Raw genomic sequence first — 17,028 nt, forward strand, 5'->3', positions numbered from 1 at the left:
ATATGTAAATGTATGTCTAACTTTATAAGAAACTCAAGCTGATTTCCTCTGAAGTTAGCTGGACAACTTTGCAGTCCCACTAGCAATATTTGAGTGATCTAGTTTTTTCACATCCTCCCCAACACTCATCAGATATATTTTACATTTTAAAAGAGGTGTGGTGGTATTTTATTGTGGGTTTAATTTACATTTTACTAATGACTAATGATGTTGAGCATATTTTCATGTGCCTATTTTCCATCTGCATATCTTCCTTGGTGAAGTATGTTCAGATCTTTTGCCTACATTTAAATGGATTGTTCTCTTAGTATTGAGTTTTGAGAAGCCTTTATATGCTATGAATACACATCATTTGACATACATATTATTTAAAAATATTTATCCATTCTCTGGCTTGTCTTTCACAGAGCAAAACTTTTTAATATTAATTCTAATTTATTAACTTCTTTTATGTAATCATGATTTCATTCTTATGTCTTAAGGTCACAAAAATTTCCCCTCTATTTTTCTTCTAGAATTTTTATAGTTTTAGGTTTTACATTTAGATCCATGATCCATTTTCAGGTAATTTTTGTACAAAGTATGAGGTATAGTTCCACTTTATTTTGCATAAAGATGTCCAGTTTTTATAGCATGTACTTTGAAAAGACTGTTCTTTCTTTTGACTGGATTTATGGTGCTATAAGTTTTATTTCAAGAGTTTATATTATAATGTATCATAATAATTCTACTTATTTACTTGTCTGACTATTGGATTTTTGTTATCTATCCTTAACATTGCAGAGAGATTCTAAAATTTGCAAAGATTTCTCAAAATTATTATTTGATTTCTTTAGGAAAAAATTATTTTAGAGGTAGGGAAGTGGAAGGTCTGATTGGTCAACTCCATCCACATTGGCATTTGCAAATTACTGCAGTAATGAAGATAATAGATCTGATAACAGAAGACACTTACACTGAGCTGTGCCCAATCACATTACCTTGGGAAAGTCATATCAATTCTCTGGCTTTTGTTCCCCACCCCTGTCAAATAAGTGTGTGTGGGGGCAGATAATCTCTAAGATCTATTCTAACTCAAATTGCTTTGGTGCTATTCAGTGTTGATAGAAACTCAAAAGGATTACAAACCATGAAATCAGGGAAGCAGTGGCAGGTCTCAGATACTTAAGATCCACCATTACAAAGTGCCTATTTTCATGTAGCTCTGAGTAGAATGGATTTTTTTTTTTTTTTTTGTAATGGTGATACGAGCTCAAAATATGGCTGCGGTGAGATGATCTCATGATTATTGGTAACATGGTATATAGAATCTACAGTGCCAGCAGAATACCTTCTGTTTTTGTTTTAACAGCTGGACCAAGCAACACTCTCCCTAACTGTGAGGGAAGACTACCTGGATAACAGTACAGAAGCCAAATCAGTAAGTATTCAACCCTGTGAAGCTACTGTCAGATTCATCATTTGGGTTCTAAGATTCTTGCTTCTTCATCAGAAATAAGTAGTATTGCTATTCACTACCATTATTTTCCAACACAGGAGACAAACACCTTTTATTCATGCAGATAAATTCCACCCCTGTCTTCTAGAAGCCTGGGTGTCAGGGTATACAAATTCCCCTGCTCAGTGCCCTCATGATCTTGCCAGGGAGACAGCACATGCCAATGACATAACCAAGAAACAAGTTTGCACTTATTCCTTAGAAGTGCACAGTATGCACTGTAGAAGTGAAGTGTGGGGGCAGATACCTGGGAGACCAATAGTTCTCATATTGTACTAAGAATCACTTGAGAAGCTTCTATTAGGTGTCAATTCCTAGAGAATCTGATTTAGTGGAGTTGGGGTGGAGTCTGGGAATCTGTAGTTTTAACAGGTGCCACAGACTAATAGAGGGTTATAAGAACAGAATGTATCAATGAGGTTAGACTTCTTGTCCTATCTGGGAAACCTAATAGCTTCCTGGAGGTTGGAAAGAGCTGGTCCATTTCTGACTCTTTTAATTCATTTTGGAAACTTTATCAAACTTCTTAAAGAGCTTCAGACATTTATCTCTTGGATCTCTACTAGTACTAACCTCTGTCTGGAGAAGGCTCTGGAGGGCAGGAAACTAGCCAAGACCCTAAGCAGCTTTCTGGCTGAAGACATTCATTAAAGAAGATTAGCAAATCGTCCTCTTACAAAGTAGAATGCATATTTACCAACTTGGGAGCGTCTCTGTTTCTGCTAGGTTCTCAGCAACGAGGCTTGAATTCATCTCTTCCTTCTATAAACAAGAAGTCAAATCTAAGTAATTCCACCTTCAAAATATCTCTTCTAGCTACTTGGCCCTTCTTTTCTACCTTTATTGCCCTGGGTCTGATTCTTGTTTACCCTTATCTTGTCTACAGCATGCAATCTTTTAACTGGTCCCTCCTTCCCTTCTTTCTACTGATTTCTTAGCACCACTGGATAAGCTCTGTTCTTATAGCATTGCTCCCACAGTGCCTTTGCTTTGAAAATAGGCTCTTTGAAGGAGTTCAAGGCCTCTACATGGTTGATCCTAACCCACCTTTCCTTTCTGACTCATCTACTTTTGTTTTTCCCTCAACCAAAGCAACTTGTCCTCCTCACTGCTTCAAACAGGTCTTCCTCAAATTCTCAATCCCCAATCTTCCAGGTAAGAATCCTTCTCCAGTTCTTGAGTTTCCAAACATGAAACTTTAGTAAGAAATTAATTTTGTCCTACTAATGTTATGGTTAGTAATGACATGTTTATCTTCCTCACTGGATCACACATTGAGAACCAGACTAAAGCATTATTAATTTTTCATCTGCATTGCCTTTTCCCACAGACTGCCTAGCAAGTCACCTTGCATATGTATTGAGTAGTTTGATTTTTTTTCTGAATTGAATTGGGAATGACAAAAAAATTCTTTCTTATTAAGACTATTTGCAAAACTTGCTTACTGATCAGATCAGTTTTATTAATGACTCACTATGTGCTGAGCACTGTATAGGGCCTGAGATCATACACATAGGAAGAATAGCTTACAGAGTCCAGGTGTACATTAGGGAGGAAATTTCATATTTGCTATTTGCTAGGTTTCTCTCATCATTTCTCCCTTCTCTCCCATCTTTTCCCCCTGAGCCACGGGGAACTTGTTGGAAACTGTACAAAAGTGAAAAGACCCAGGGCCTTAATAACTGCAGTCATCTTTCATTTCTGAGTATGAAGGTGGATAAATTGAGCTGGAAGAGAATAAATCATACTTCCCATCAGTGTTTATGGATCAGGACTCCTGCTTTTGGAAACAGTCATTTCCCTTTATTTTATTAAAGCTTCACTTGCGTGAAAAGAGGACACTTGAACATTAACTTTTTATTCTAGGCTCATTTGGAGATGTTTCATGTATCCATAATATAGCCAGTTATGGGAAGCCTAGTTCTCTTGATGCTTGATGACTGAGTATCTCTGTCTTTTATGGAAACAGTCTCATAAACCCATCACTTTTTTTGTCTCCCAAAGTTGTAGGTGGGTAGCTAGTGTTATATAATGCCTATACCATACTTTGAGCACAGAGTGAAAATGAAGGACACTTATTTCTATCTTTTTTCCTGCTTTTCTGAAACGTATTTTCTAGTAGGCTATTGACATGGTCACTTGCTTCTTTATCTCTTACAGTATCGGGATGCCCTTTATAGGTTCATGGTGGACACTGCTGTGCTTTTAGGAGCTAACAGCTCTCGAGCAGAGCATGACATGAAGTCGGTGCTTAGATTAGAAATTAAGATAGCTGAGGTGAGTATTAATTGAAAATCCTTTATTCATGTTCTTTTTCTTATTTTAAAGTCAGTATATCTTGAATGAAAATAAAAATTGCAATCAAGTAACAATGTTCTGTGTCACTGCCCTTTGGGTCCAAAGTAGAATTAACAGCATCCCCTCTGGGAAGTTTGAGAAGAACCATGGCAGGAAGAAGAGCTCTTCATTCTTTCCACTTGTTTAAACCCATTTAACAGCCAGGTCCAGTGGTGGTGCACGCCTGTAATTCCAGCAGCTCAGGAGGCTGAGGCAGGAGGATTGTGAGTTCAAAGCAAGGCCCTAAGCAATTCAGTGAGACCCTCTGTCTAAATAAAATACAGAATAGGGCTGGGGATATGGCTCAGTGGTTGAGTGCCCCTGAGTTCAATCCCTGGTATCAAACCAAGCCAAACAAAACACATTCAGGGCTGGGGTTGTGACTTAGTGGTAGAGCACTTGCCTAGCATGTGTGAGGCCCTGGGTTTGATCCTCAGCACCACATAAAAATAATAAATAAAATAAAGATTAAAAAAACACATTCCATGTCTGTATGCTGCTCAGTTGTGGCCAGAGAATAGCAGCAGAAAGACCAGACTATTTTCCTAGACAAACTTTTGTGTGACCCTGAATAGAATATAAATGTTTAATAACTCTTTTGTGTGTATGCTGGGGATTGAACCCAGGGCCTCATGCATAGTATTGAGTCAACCCCCAACTCTGGAATGTTACTTTTAATCCAGTCTTCTTTTTTTAAATATATTTTTTTAAGTTGTAGATGGACACAATACCTTTATTTTATTTTTATTTGGTGCTGAGAATCGGACCCAGTGTTTTCCACATGTGAGGCGAGCACTCTGCTACAGAGCTACAACCCCAGTCCCCAGTCTGTTTTTTTTGAATAAGATTATCCTCCTTTATTTTCCCTTAGAAAATTTTGAATGTTAGCTCTTACATTTATGTCTCTGATCTATTTTGAATTAAATTTAGAATATGAAATAAAGGTGAAGATTGAGTTTCATTTTTTAATATTTATTTTTTAGTTTTAGGTGGACACAATATCTTTATTTTACATTTATGTCGTGCTGAAGATTGAACCTAGAGCCTTGTGCATGCTAGGAGAGCACTCTACCACCAAGCCACAACCCCAGTCCTTGAGTTTCATTTTTTAAAGAATTTTTAAATTTGTTCTAATTAGTTATATATGACAGTAGAATGCATTTTGACACATCATACATAAGTGGAGTATAACTTCTTATTCTACTGGTTATTCATGATGTAGAGTTACACTGGTCGTATAATTATGTGTGCACACAGGGTAATAATGTACAATTGATTCTACTATCATTCTTATCCCCATACCCCCTTCCCTCTTCATACCATTCTTACTGAGTAAGTCTGATACAAGATCTGGGCTCAGGGAAGTCTGTCTACCAATTAATGTCATTGTGTCATAAACTTCTTCTGACCAAGTCTCCCCAAGTCTCCTAAACTCTTTCAGGCTCAGGTTAGAGACAAAACAGCATGAAAACAAACTCATGGGAGAATAATGAGAAATCTTAAATGGTTTTCTTTGTTTATAAAATAACCAGTTTCTAGAAGAACCAAAGTATGAAAGCCCTGTATGTTCACAGGTTCAGAGAAAACAAATATAGTGATATCTGCTTATGGGGAAACTTTTGTGAAAGCAAACAAACTTGTACCAAGAAACTTTGCATATGGGTTGTGGTCTTTTGTAATGGACCTTGATAAAAAACCTGAGGCAAATAAAAGTCCAAATATTTATTGGTTTCATGTTTGGTAGGGTAATAGTAGTAAGTTGAAGTATGGAGTAGGGGTAAAGAATGAAGGTCAGGAGGGAATGGGGCTTCCTTCCTGCTGAGATGATGTTCACATTACCTCTTTCCCATCTCCTACTTGCAATACAAAAGATCATGCCTGTATGTCACCTCTGTATACTGTGAATACTGCCACAGGTATTTGAAGTCCACAACTTTGCTTCTAGGCTGTGTATGCAGGTTGTCAGTATTCCCTTTTTCAGGCACATAGGAGGCCCAGAGATCTGCTTTAGATTGAAGTTTTGAAAAAAACAGGGAAGGCCAGGGAGTTAGACCAAGAAGAGAAATAAAAACAGCTGCTCTGAGGCAAGACTGGGAATTATCAAGAGGCTCAATTAAGTGACAAATCCATTATATGGAGGGGAATAGCTGGCATAGAGCTGAAAACAGCTCTGAGGTCAGAGGGCTCCAACCTGGGGTTGTGAGCCTGAGTTGAGGCAGGAGGAGGAGGCATGGATGGAAGAGGCAATGATTAACATACAGCTGGAAGGTACATGCAGTCTCCCCTATGGAAGGGAAAGGGGGAGAAGCTAAAGGCACTGGGGCATTTAGAACAGACAGGGCAACTGTCTTCCACTCAGCCCTCTAAGATTTTGCCTTGAAAAATCCATGGTGTGTGTACTTTTGGCCCATTAGAAATGTTCCCCTCCTTCCTCCATGCTTCAGGTTACTAGATCCATTCAACATTGGTGGGATACATAGTCTTAGGGAAACTTCTAAGGCTGGGGAGGCAGGACAGCCCAGTTAAGCCCAAATAAGTCCTTGTAAAGCATCCATGAAAGTGTGCATTTAGGGGCTGGGGAAATGGCTCAGTGGTAGAGTGCTTACCTAGCATGCATGAGGCCCCAGATTCAATCCCCATCATCATAGAAACAAAACAAAAAAGGGCATGCAATTTACCTAATCCCAGATAGAGAGACTTTGTACAAGGAGAGGACTTGTTAATGGAGTAGCCCTTGTGATCAGAACCAAGTAGAGTTTAATTGAAAAGGATTGTTAGAGAAAATAAATCTTATGCAAAATCTTGAATCATAGTCCAAATCATGGAGGGGTAATAGTGGATAAGGAATGTAATGGTAGAAGAGTTGTGTGTCATGCAAAAGAATTAAATTATAGAAAGCCTTAAAACATGGGGCATTAGTGGTGCCCGCCTGTAATCCCAGTGACCTGGGAGGATGAGGCAGAAGGATTGCAAGTTGGAAGTCAATCTCAGCAACTTAGTAAGAAAGACCCTGCCTTAAAATAAAAAGTACTAGGGATGTGTGTAGCTCAGTGACACAGCACCCCTGAGTTTAATCCCAGTACCAAAAACAAATAAATAAAAAAAATAAATAAAAAGAACAGGGGATGTACTTCAGTGGCAAAGCACCATATGGTTCAATCCCCAGGACCAAGAAGATGAAAATATTTTTTAAAAGAAGGCCTTAAAGCAAAATTATAATGTGATTCAGGGGTGGGTATGGTTTTGTCAAAAGAAGTGATTAAGATGTCCCTTGAAGAAGGTAATAAGTGTTCCTGTTCTTAGAATAAGTTAAACATATCACATGCAAAAAGCTTAGATTTGGTTTTGGCCAAATGGCCAAGAGCATGAGCATTGGGTGTGGAAAGAGTATGGAGAGTCAGGGCCACAGATGGAGGTTTGGATATGTGTCTGGGTGGTAACCAAATCCATACCCCAACAGAAGGGTAAAGAGAATCTCAAAACCAAACAAACAAGAGGAGAAAATAAGGGAAATTGTTACTGACAAAATGATCATGGGTAGCAGTGGTATCTAGATAACCTAGTGTTTGTCAGTGAAAATTTGTCCCTAGAGATCAAATGATGGTCTCTGGCTCATAGAGTATTGAGATTATTATCTGGAGACAGGTAAAAGTAGAATGTTTGCCTCAAACTGTCCAACTTCAGTTTGGCTGTCAAAAGTAAGCCAGTAATGCATTGTATTTCTCCAAATTTTAGAGGAGGAGGAGATTCTAAGAAGTTGTTTTTTATACTGGGGGCAATATTTTATACTGAAGAGGATTGTAAATTCTTTTAATTTTCTTAATCCTGCCTAAGATGTTGTCTTTTTATTTTCTCCCCTCAGCTGGGCACCACACCAAAATCTTGAAAAATTTAATAATAATATACAGATGTTTTGGCACATGTAGATAGTAGTCAGGCAGTAAGAAATGATTCATTTGAAAAAAAAAATAACCAGTGTCTTTCTGACAGATAATGATTCCACATGAAAACCGAACCAGTGAGGCCATGTACAACAAAATGAACATTTCTGAACTGAGTGCCATGATTCCCCAGGTTGGTGAAAACTATCCAGGAAATTTTCTCTTAACTGGTCACTTTACAAGTAATTGTATTTCATCTGTGTAAATTTTTGCCTTGTAAAACCTACCATCAGTCTTTTTAGTTATCATCATCTTTGACAACTATCACATAAAATATCCCTTGTGTATGCATTAGGATGCTTTCTGTTTTAGGGAACAGAAAATCTTTCCAACAGTGGCTTAAAATTTAAAGCCCATTTTTTTACATGACGTAAGTCAAGATGTTGGAAGTAATTGGTGTTGGTTCAGGTGTTTAATAGTGTTGTCAAAGACCCAAGTTCTATTTCACTCTCCATATTGTACTGGCATTTTGACTTCATGTTTGATGACTCATGGTTGTAAAACAGCTACCATAGTTCCATATATCACATCTTCCATCAGACAGGAAGAAGAAGGAAGGGCCAGTGATGGTCACATTTGACTTTTCTTTTATCAGGGACAGCAAAAAAGGCTTCCCAGAATATTCCCCAGATGTCTTCCCTTTATTTCTTATTGAATAGAATTGGAGCACGTGACCACACCTAACTGAGGAGAGGAACTTGGGGGCTGGACACTGGGAAAATGAGTAACTGTTTTTCCATTTCAACAGTGAAAGCAAACAAGGGAGACAAGGTTGATAAATCACTTTTAGGAGAGCCAGTCTAAAACATCGAGCAGTGTTTTACCGAAATAGCAATGCTCTGAAGAATATAAGGGTGTTACTTTCTGTTGCTGTTAATTTCCTCCTGTGTTAAGACTGTGCTGGGGAGGTGACCAGAAAATGTACTGAGGTGTCTGTATCTGTGTGTCTAGGGAATGGAGAGACTACAGAGGAAGAGACCAGGGAGTGTGTATACAGAAGAAGGGAAGGAAGTGGGGGAGAGAAGGAAAAGACATGGGAGGAATGGAGCATAGACTAGAGGAAGAGTCCAGGGGGCTGAGAAAGCAGTATGGAGAGATGAAGGAGAGAGAGTTCAGGAAGTGGAGGAGGGCCAGAGAAGCTAGGGAGCATGCTTGAGTGCATGTGCATTACTACATAAGTGTCTTATCCATTTGTACCCAGTAAAGAAGGCAGAATTCTTTGTGATTAAGACCACAGGTCAAAATGGCAAGGATTAACACTTAATCTTCTAGATAAGTAAATTATAAACAGTTGTATCTTTAATTATTTGGTATAAGATTTCAAGGAATCAATTATGCTCAGCCTACTCTATTTGCCTTTCTTGTTACTTGCTGCCTAATTTACAAAGGTTTCCTTGCTCATTTTTTTTTCTCTCTCCCCTCAGTTTGACTGGTTGGGCTACATCAAGAAGGTCATTGATGTCAGGCTGTATCCCCACCTGAAAGACATCAGCCCCTCCGAGAACGTGGTGGTCCGCGTCCCACAGTACTTTAAAGATTTGTTTAGGATATTAGGCTCTGAGAGGAAGAAGTAAGAACTTTTTGTGTGCATTTATTTTGGTTTTTGTTTTCTCTTTAAATTAGAAGGGCCTCCCTTCTCACATCCTTTGAAAATTGTTGTTAAGGAAAGTTACAGCAAAAGAGTCATAGGGAAAATTGTGGTGCCCTTTGTGACAAATAGGCCCAAACCGTTGTCTGGTATAATTTACTTGCTGTGATGACAAGAAATGCATGATGATTTGGCCTTTTATTTCTGGTCTTTCTCCATACTGTTCTCTCTGATAGCCTAAATTGTTTATTAGTTTTGGAAACTGGTTATGTAATGATGTTATTTCCTGAGATTTCTGTATGAACATATGTTTCCCCACCCCCTACCCCCCCAGTTCATCCTTTGGTCTTTTGCTGTTTTTTTTTTCCTCTCCTGTTCTCTTTTTAGTAAGTCATTTTCTGGCAAGAAACCAAAGTACCTATTTTGAAAAGACATAAGACCACTTTGAGAGCTATAGAAAAATTACACTGATGAAACAACTTCAGGAACTTGAAAGTTTCTCTTATTTTAAAAAATGTTTTAGAATTTGTAACTTTGGTAGTTTAGTGCTACAAAGAAAAGAAATCCTAAGAATGCCAGGAAAGAGAATTGTATGTGTTCATTAAGCTATATGACTACAGAAAATGAATCACAGAAGGGTCAATAAGTTTACAAAAGCAATTTACTAAACTAATTGCTGAGCCATGATTAAAAATCATATTTTCTGAGCTGAGTATAATGGTATACACCTATAACCCTAGGAACTTGAAAGCCTGAGGCAAGAGTATTGCAAATTTGAAGCCAGTGTTGGCAACTTTGTGAGACCCTCAGCAACTTAGTAAGACCCTATTTTAAAAAATGAGAAGGGCTGGGTCAGGTATAACTTACTCAGTGGTAGAGTGCCCCTGGGTTCACTCCCTAGTACCCAAAACAAAACAAAACATATTTTCTTTAAAAAATTGTTTTTAGTTGTAGTGGACACAATACCTTTATTATTTCATTATTTATGTGGTGCTGAGGATTGACCCCAGGGCCTCACATGTGCTAAGCAAGTACTCTGCCACTGAGCTACAACCCCAGCCCCACAAAACATATTTTCTTAATTGTACTTGATCAAGGCTATGTTGCCAGGAATTATGTTTAAAACAGGCAGCAATAAAAGTCCTAAAAATGGGATGGGGTTATAGCTCAGTGGTAGAACACTTGCCTAGCATGTGTGAGACACTGGGTTCGAGTCTCAGCACCAAATATAAATAAAATAAAGGTTTATTGACAACTAAAAAAAATTTAAAAACTTCTTTGAATAAAATGCAGCATGTATTCACCCCCGCTCCCCACCAAACAAACAAACAAACAACAACAACAACAACAAAAACATTTAGAATCCTATGAAGAGGGAGAGAAGAAGCAATAAATTCACTTTGAATTCTACCATTTATAGATAAGTAGTGATTCTTCGAAAAATTTCTAAGTGAAAATCGAATCTAGATGTGGGTAAGTTGGAGGCAGAGCCTTCACATTCCAAATGTGCACCATGAACCAGTAATGCCAGCAGCATCACCTTGTATCCTTGCTGAAAATAGAGATTCCAGGGCCCTTCTCCAAAGAGTCTGAGACAGTGGGGCTGGGGGAAGGCCAAGGAATCTGGATTTTAAATAAGCAGCCCAGGAATGTCTTATGATTAGCTCTTTTTTTTGGGGGGGGTTGTAGGGAGGAACACTGTGTTGGAAAAATTTCTTTGTAAATACTTCCTAGCTCTGAATGCAGATGGGACATTCCTTATCTGAAGTGCCTATGACCAGAAGGGTTTAGATTTCAGATTTTTTTTTTCTGATTTTGGAATGTTTGCATACATATAATGAGATATCTTAGGGATGGGGCCCAAATCTAAATATAAAATTCCTTTATGTTTCATATAATATTTAGAGCATGCCTGCATTGTGACTGCAACCCTTCACATGAGGACAGGTATAGAATTTTCCACTTAGGGCCTCAAGTTGGTAATAAAAAAGTTTTGGATTTTGGAGCATTTCATATTTTAGATTTCAGATTAGTGTTGCTCAATCTATACTACAAAATATGGCCCAAATGATTTTCTACTTATATGCACTTTAGTGCATTTTAAATTTCATTGGTAATTTCCATTGGAAGGTGGGGTTTGCCAGGCTGAAGATCGTTGTTTAGAACCTCACAAGTCAGTTTCTTCTAGTGTCTGTTACCAACACTTGTAAAATAATAGCAATTTTTGGACATTGTATTAATTTTGTTTCCCCCAAAACCTAATTTAAAACCAGGGGATAAATTGGGCCATGGTCTACTGTATTAGAAAAATCATCTCCATAGTAATGATTATATTTTAGAATTGTAGGACTTTTCATAACAACAGTGAGCAGGAAAAACCATGATTAGGGGGAAATTTTATTCTGGTTCCTGTCATGATAACTTAGACAAATGTAAACATAGTGAGCAACAATAGAAGATAATGTAGATAGAAAAATACCTGCAGATTTAAAACTTCATTTAAAAATCAAGACAAAAGCCAAATCTTTGACAGTTTATCCCTTGATAATCAATTCATCAAGAACAACTTGAATTCTGTGAATTCTTGTGAGATTTCAAGATATTCTATTGTCTTGAGAATATTGACATCACTTTATTGGCATGGTGAGGTTTGATATCATAGAGAGGGTTTTACATTGCTGATTGTGTGTGAGCACACACATGCTAGGAATGGAATTCAGGGCCAGAGAGGGCTGAGCATGTGTTCTACCACTGAGCTATACTCCCAGTGCTTGCTAACCATGTTTGGTCCTCATGCTTGGAGCCTTACAGGCTACTTGAAAAAAGGTCCTCTTGGTGGTGCAAGTGTGATAAATGCATTTGGAGGTGTTTATCTATGGCTATATTTAAAAAATTACCCTAAAAAAAAGGTCCTCTTGGGTCTCATAATCACCATAGCCAGGATATGCCAGCTGCAATAATGAGTACCTCAACTCTCATTGGCTTACACAATAAAAATTATATCCTCTGTTCATGGAACATCCCAACAAGGTGTCCTGTAAGTCAACTTTCTTTTAAGTTGTGATGCAGGAACCCAGGATCCTTCAATCTTGTGGCTCTGCCCTCTCCTGAGTTTTTGGAACCCTGTCCATTCAGGGATGGTGAAAGAGAGAGGGTGGAGAATTGCATAGATATTTGTGGGAAGTCCTACAAGTGGGATATGTCACTTCTACCTATATTCCATAAGTTACACCTCAGGCATGTGACTCATCTGATCATTGGGGAGGCTGGGAAATAGTCTAGCTGTGTACCAGAAGGAAAAGTAGTTGGAATTTTCTAGATATACCTTGATCAGAGAACTTTTCATTTTTTTGAAATGACTGCTTTTCTTTCAATTCCCTCATGATACAGTGAGCAGATGGCAGACACCTTTGTAACTGCTTTTGTAGCTTCAAGGTCTAGCACAGTGCATATCACATAATAGACACTTCTTAAAAATCTCTAGACATTAACCAGATGCCTCATCACCACCATCAAGGAGGTGAGATAAGCAGAACTCCAAAAGATAAGGAGCAATTCTGCAGGTAGAGGAGAGTGGAAAAAGAATAATGAGCAGCTTGGGTGGCAGAAGTAGCATGAGGCCAGATGTTGCCTTCAAAAGGCAGGAGGCTACAAAGTTGAGAGGCTGCTTTGGACTCAGGATATGTAAACAGAAGACTTCAGCCTTTTTTTCAGAATCTTCTCACCTCCCCTCTGGAGGCACCATTGAAGAAATAGCCAGCTAAGCCTTCTCATGTTCAGCATTTCTGCCATGCCTCATCACAGGCCATAGTGATGTTAACCACCATTAAGATTGACAGTTATCTTTGATCTTGGAACAGTTCTATGTCTTATTCCCATTTTACTGATGAGGAATCTGAGATTAAGCAACTTGCCTAAGGACACACCACTAAGAAGCGGCAGAGCTGATATTCTAAATTGGGTAACCCTTATTTGTATGTCCTATGTCTTTTTTCCCCATATGCCGCAGTCTGGCTGCAGCAAAATAACCAGGGGTGACGAGCAACTTGTGTAGATTGATACAGCTGGAGTGGGAGCCGTTTATTGTAGGACCGGAGGGGTATATATACATTCTATACAGCTTATCTTAATTAACAAATTAGATACAGCAGTCAACCAATAAGGAATCTCCACACTTAATGGCTCGTTGGCGTTACTTCACAAACCACTCCCTCTGCAAAATGCCAGGCGCCATCTTGACTTGTTTACAGACTCTAACACCCATATGTGTCCCTGTATGGAGAATATTTTTCAGACACTTCACTGCTAATTTTGGAGATACAGGTTGAATATTCTGTATCTGAAACACTTGGGACCAGAATTGGTTCTGAGTTTGGATTTTTTCTGATTTTGGAATATTTGCATTTGCATAATGAGATATCTTAGGAATGAGACCAAAGTCTGGACATGAAATTCATTTACTTTTCCTATATGCCTTATGTACATAGTCTGAAGGTAATTTCATACAATATTTTTAGTGCACCTGTATTTTGGCTGTGCCCTGTCATAGGAGGTCAGATGTGGAATGTTCTACTGGTAGCCTCATGATGATGCATTTTAGATCTCAAGTTTGTAGATTAGAGGTGCTCAACTAGTACTAGCCTATTGTACCTCCAACTGGTTAGATCTTGCTAATGTTGGCAAGTCTCCTGCCATTTTTAGGGTTCCAAAGCTATTAAGTGTGCATCAAATGCCCATTTCCTGGCTGCTGCTTCCCCCTTTAGATCACACCCTGCTGTTAGCTTAGTACAATGCAACCTTTCCTTCCAATTGGGTGGCTATGGGGACAGTTACACTGACACTTTGGAAGGTAGCACATGACACAAAACTAGAGCAATGAGATCTCGCTGAGGTGGTGATGCCAGAGACTGCATTAGGCCCTTGTGGTTCAATGGAGTAGGTGGCCAGGGAAGGGCCAATGGAGGCATTAGTTGGAGGCCAACATGGGGAAAAGGAGTTGGTAGTCAAAGTAGAAAAGTGGTGAGGAGGTAGGAATGTGCTGAATCTCTCAAGTTATTTGCACCTCTTACTAACTCTATTTTCAGTAATCTCACCTATAATTTGTAATCAACTAGGGTAGAAGTTTTACATCAGGGAAACTAGCAAATTCTGCAAATTATTACTTTTTCTTGGCAAGGCAGTTGGTAGATGTTTACTGGCATATCACTGAGCTAGTAACATAGCTTTTACATAAAGAGAGACTTGTTTCTATGTCCCCTTCATTTCTCCTCCCCACTCCAACTTAAGGCTGCCTTGGACATTTTTTATCCAATTTGATCTATGGAGCAAGAGTTGGGGGTTGGGGACTAAGGAAGGATGGTGTTAGAAAAAAATCAGCTTGGGTTCCTCTTTCTGGCAAGGCCTGGCCACATGGCCATCATCTGCCTTAGAACTCTTTTTTTTTTTTTTTTTTTAAAGAGAGAATGAGAGAGGAGAGAGAGAGAGAGAGAAAGAGAATTTTAATATTTATTTATTTATTTTTTTTTAGTTCTCGGCAGACACAACATCTTTGTTTGTATGTGGTGCTGAGGATCGAACCCGGGCCGCACGCATGCCAGGCGAGCGCGCCACCGCTTGAGCCACATCCCCAGCCCCTGCCTTAGAACTCTTTTAGCAGACTTGTCTCAAGCAAATCCTTGGGAGTTTGCCAAGCCCCTGTGAGCTTTCCTGTCTTTAGTTTTATTTTATAGAGCAGCACAGTGTACATTAAAGTCAGATGATTCTTGTTAAACAGATGCTCCCAAAGGCTCACCTGGAAAATGTATAGTAATGTGAACCTCTCATGAGGATCATCTCTTCTGAGGTGGTCTATGGCCTTGCTTTTCAAAGTATAGTCCACACATGAGCAGTCTGGGCATTACCTGACAACTTGTCAGAAATGCAGAATCTCAAGTCTATGTCCTTGACCTAACTGAATCAGAATCTGCAATTCAATAAGGTCCCCAAGAGATTTTTTTGTGGTGCTGGAGATTAGAACCCAGCTCCTTGTGCATGCAAGGCAAGCACTCTACCAACTGAGATATATCTCCAGCCCCTGCCAGGAGATTTATGTACATATTAAAGTTTAAGAAGCACTGACCTAGGATTTAGGACTGCCTCAGTGAGCCATATATGCAGAAAGATGAAAAGATGGGGTTTTTCTTCACCAAAAGTTCTCAACCTTGACATGTATCAGAATACCTTGGAGGGCTTGCTAAAACACAAACTGCTGGGCCCCATCCCTGCATTTTCTGATTTAGTATGTCTGGAATGGGACAAGGCCAGTTTTCTACCAGGTTCTCAGGTGATGCTGAAACTTCCAATACTGGGACATGCTTTGAGAAGTATGGCTCTAGGCATGCATCTGGGCAACCTGTAGGATTTAGGAAGATTTCTGAGATTTGAGAATGTTTGAGAAGAACCTCTGATTCACTTCAGGTAGCATGACAGGGAGAAATAAATGCAAACTGTAATCTGAAGACCTAAATGTTAGTCCCAGATTGGACATGTTCTTGGAAGTCCCTTGACCTCTGACCTTTATTTTCTTTATATGAAAATGAAGCTAATTATAATAACCACCCCATGGCACTGTCATCAGGATCAAAGGAGGTATTTTTATAAGCTCTTAAATGTAATGTAAATGTAAGCTGCTGCTAATTCAGACCATGGAGCAGCAAAAGCTTCTTAAAGAACAAATCTTCCAAGTCAGAGGATTTGGGGAAGGATTTCATATTGCTTTCTTAGTGGTGGATTCTCTTCTGGGATGCTTTCCTTTCCTTTATTTATTGCCATTTGGGGAAATTACTGTACTGCTGAAAAAGCTTTTTGGGAAAAAAAAGATAATATGTGTTATTTTCAAGGACTGTTGCTGATCTAATTTTTGTTTTGTTTTTGTTTTTGATGTATCTGAGCATTAGGTGGCAGTGATTTGCTCATTATGGTCATATCTGTTCCTGATGTGGTGATATTAGCACTGCTAAACTATGCTCCATAGCATTCTGTCAGCATATTTATATCATAGTGGAACCACTTGGTAGTACCATTGGCTGGCTGTGTGAGCTTCCCAGCATTCCATCTTCCACTCTCAGAAGTCTCATTGTTATGCTATCCTCTTAGGAATGCATTGGCCTGGACGGCCTAACTATTATCTTTTTGTGCCCACAGATTTCTGCAAAGTATCTTTGTTGGAGTGTTTTGTTGTCTCTGACTGGACAGGAAATCTTATCCAAATTCCAGGGCTTTCATTCACTGTGTGGTGTAGAGAAAAACATACAGGCTTTACATCTAGAAACACCTGGCTCTTGTCTAGCCTCCATTGCTTATTACACTGCTTCTACGACTTGGCTTCACATTGATTTGAAGGAGGAATTTGAAAATAATATTCACGCTAGGCTTTACCCAAGAGATTGTGATTGAATTGGCTTGGAGTGGCCTGGACATCTGGACTTTTAAAAACTCCCCAGGTGATTCTACTAGTTTGAGACCCACCAACTGTGTGATGAGTTTACTTAATGCTTCTAAGCCTCATGTTTCTTATATGTAAAATGGATATAGTAACTTCTCTCCTATTAGTGGTGCTGTGAGAATCATCAATAATGTGAGATGCCTATGTGGGATGATTTCAGGTGAGCTGGAATGGCCCCTAC

The 17,028-nt window shown here is 38.9% G+C and overlaps 1 protein-coding gene across 1 annotated transcript in view; it reads left to right on the forward strand.

Moving 5' to 3' along the window:
• Phex (phosphate regulating endopeptidase X-linked) overlaps nucleotides 1–17,028 on the forward strand; it is a 192,618-nt gene that overhangs the window by 45,156 nt on the left and 130,434 nt on the right. The window contains exons 6-9 of the mRNA XM_046430585.2: nucleotides 1,352–1,420; nucleotides 3,659–3,775; nucleotides 7,826–7,909; nucleotides 9,201–9,346. Coding sequence (XP_046286541.1) covers nucleotides 1,352–1,420; nucleotides 3,659–3,775; nucleotides 7,826–7,909; nucleotides 9,201–9,346 — 416 coding nt within the window. The remainder of the gene's footprint in view (nucleotides 1–1,351; nucleotides 1,421–3,658; nucleotides 3,776–7,825; nucleotides 7,910–9,200; nucleotides 9,347–17,028) is intronic.

This window comes from Marmota monax, unplaced genomic scaffold (assembly GCF_021218885.2).
Source record: "Marmota monax isolate L192 unplaced genomic scaffold, Marmota_monax_Labrador192_F-V1.1 WCK01_AAM20220418_F8-fsc00307, whole genome shotgun sequence".
NCBI classification, from domain to species: domain Eukaryota; kingdom Metazoa; phylum Chordata; class Mammalia; order Rodentia; family Sciuridae; genus Marmota; species Marmota monax.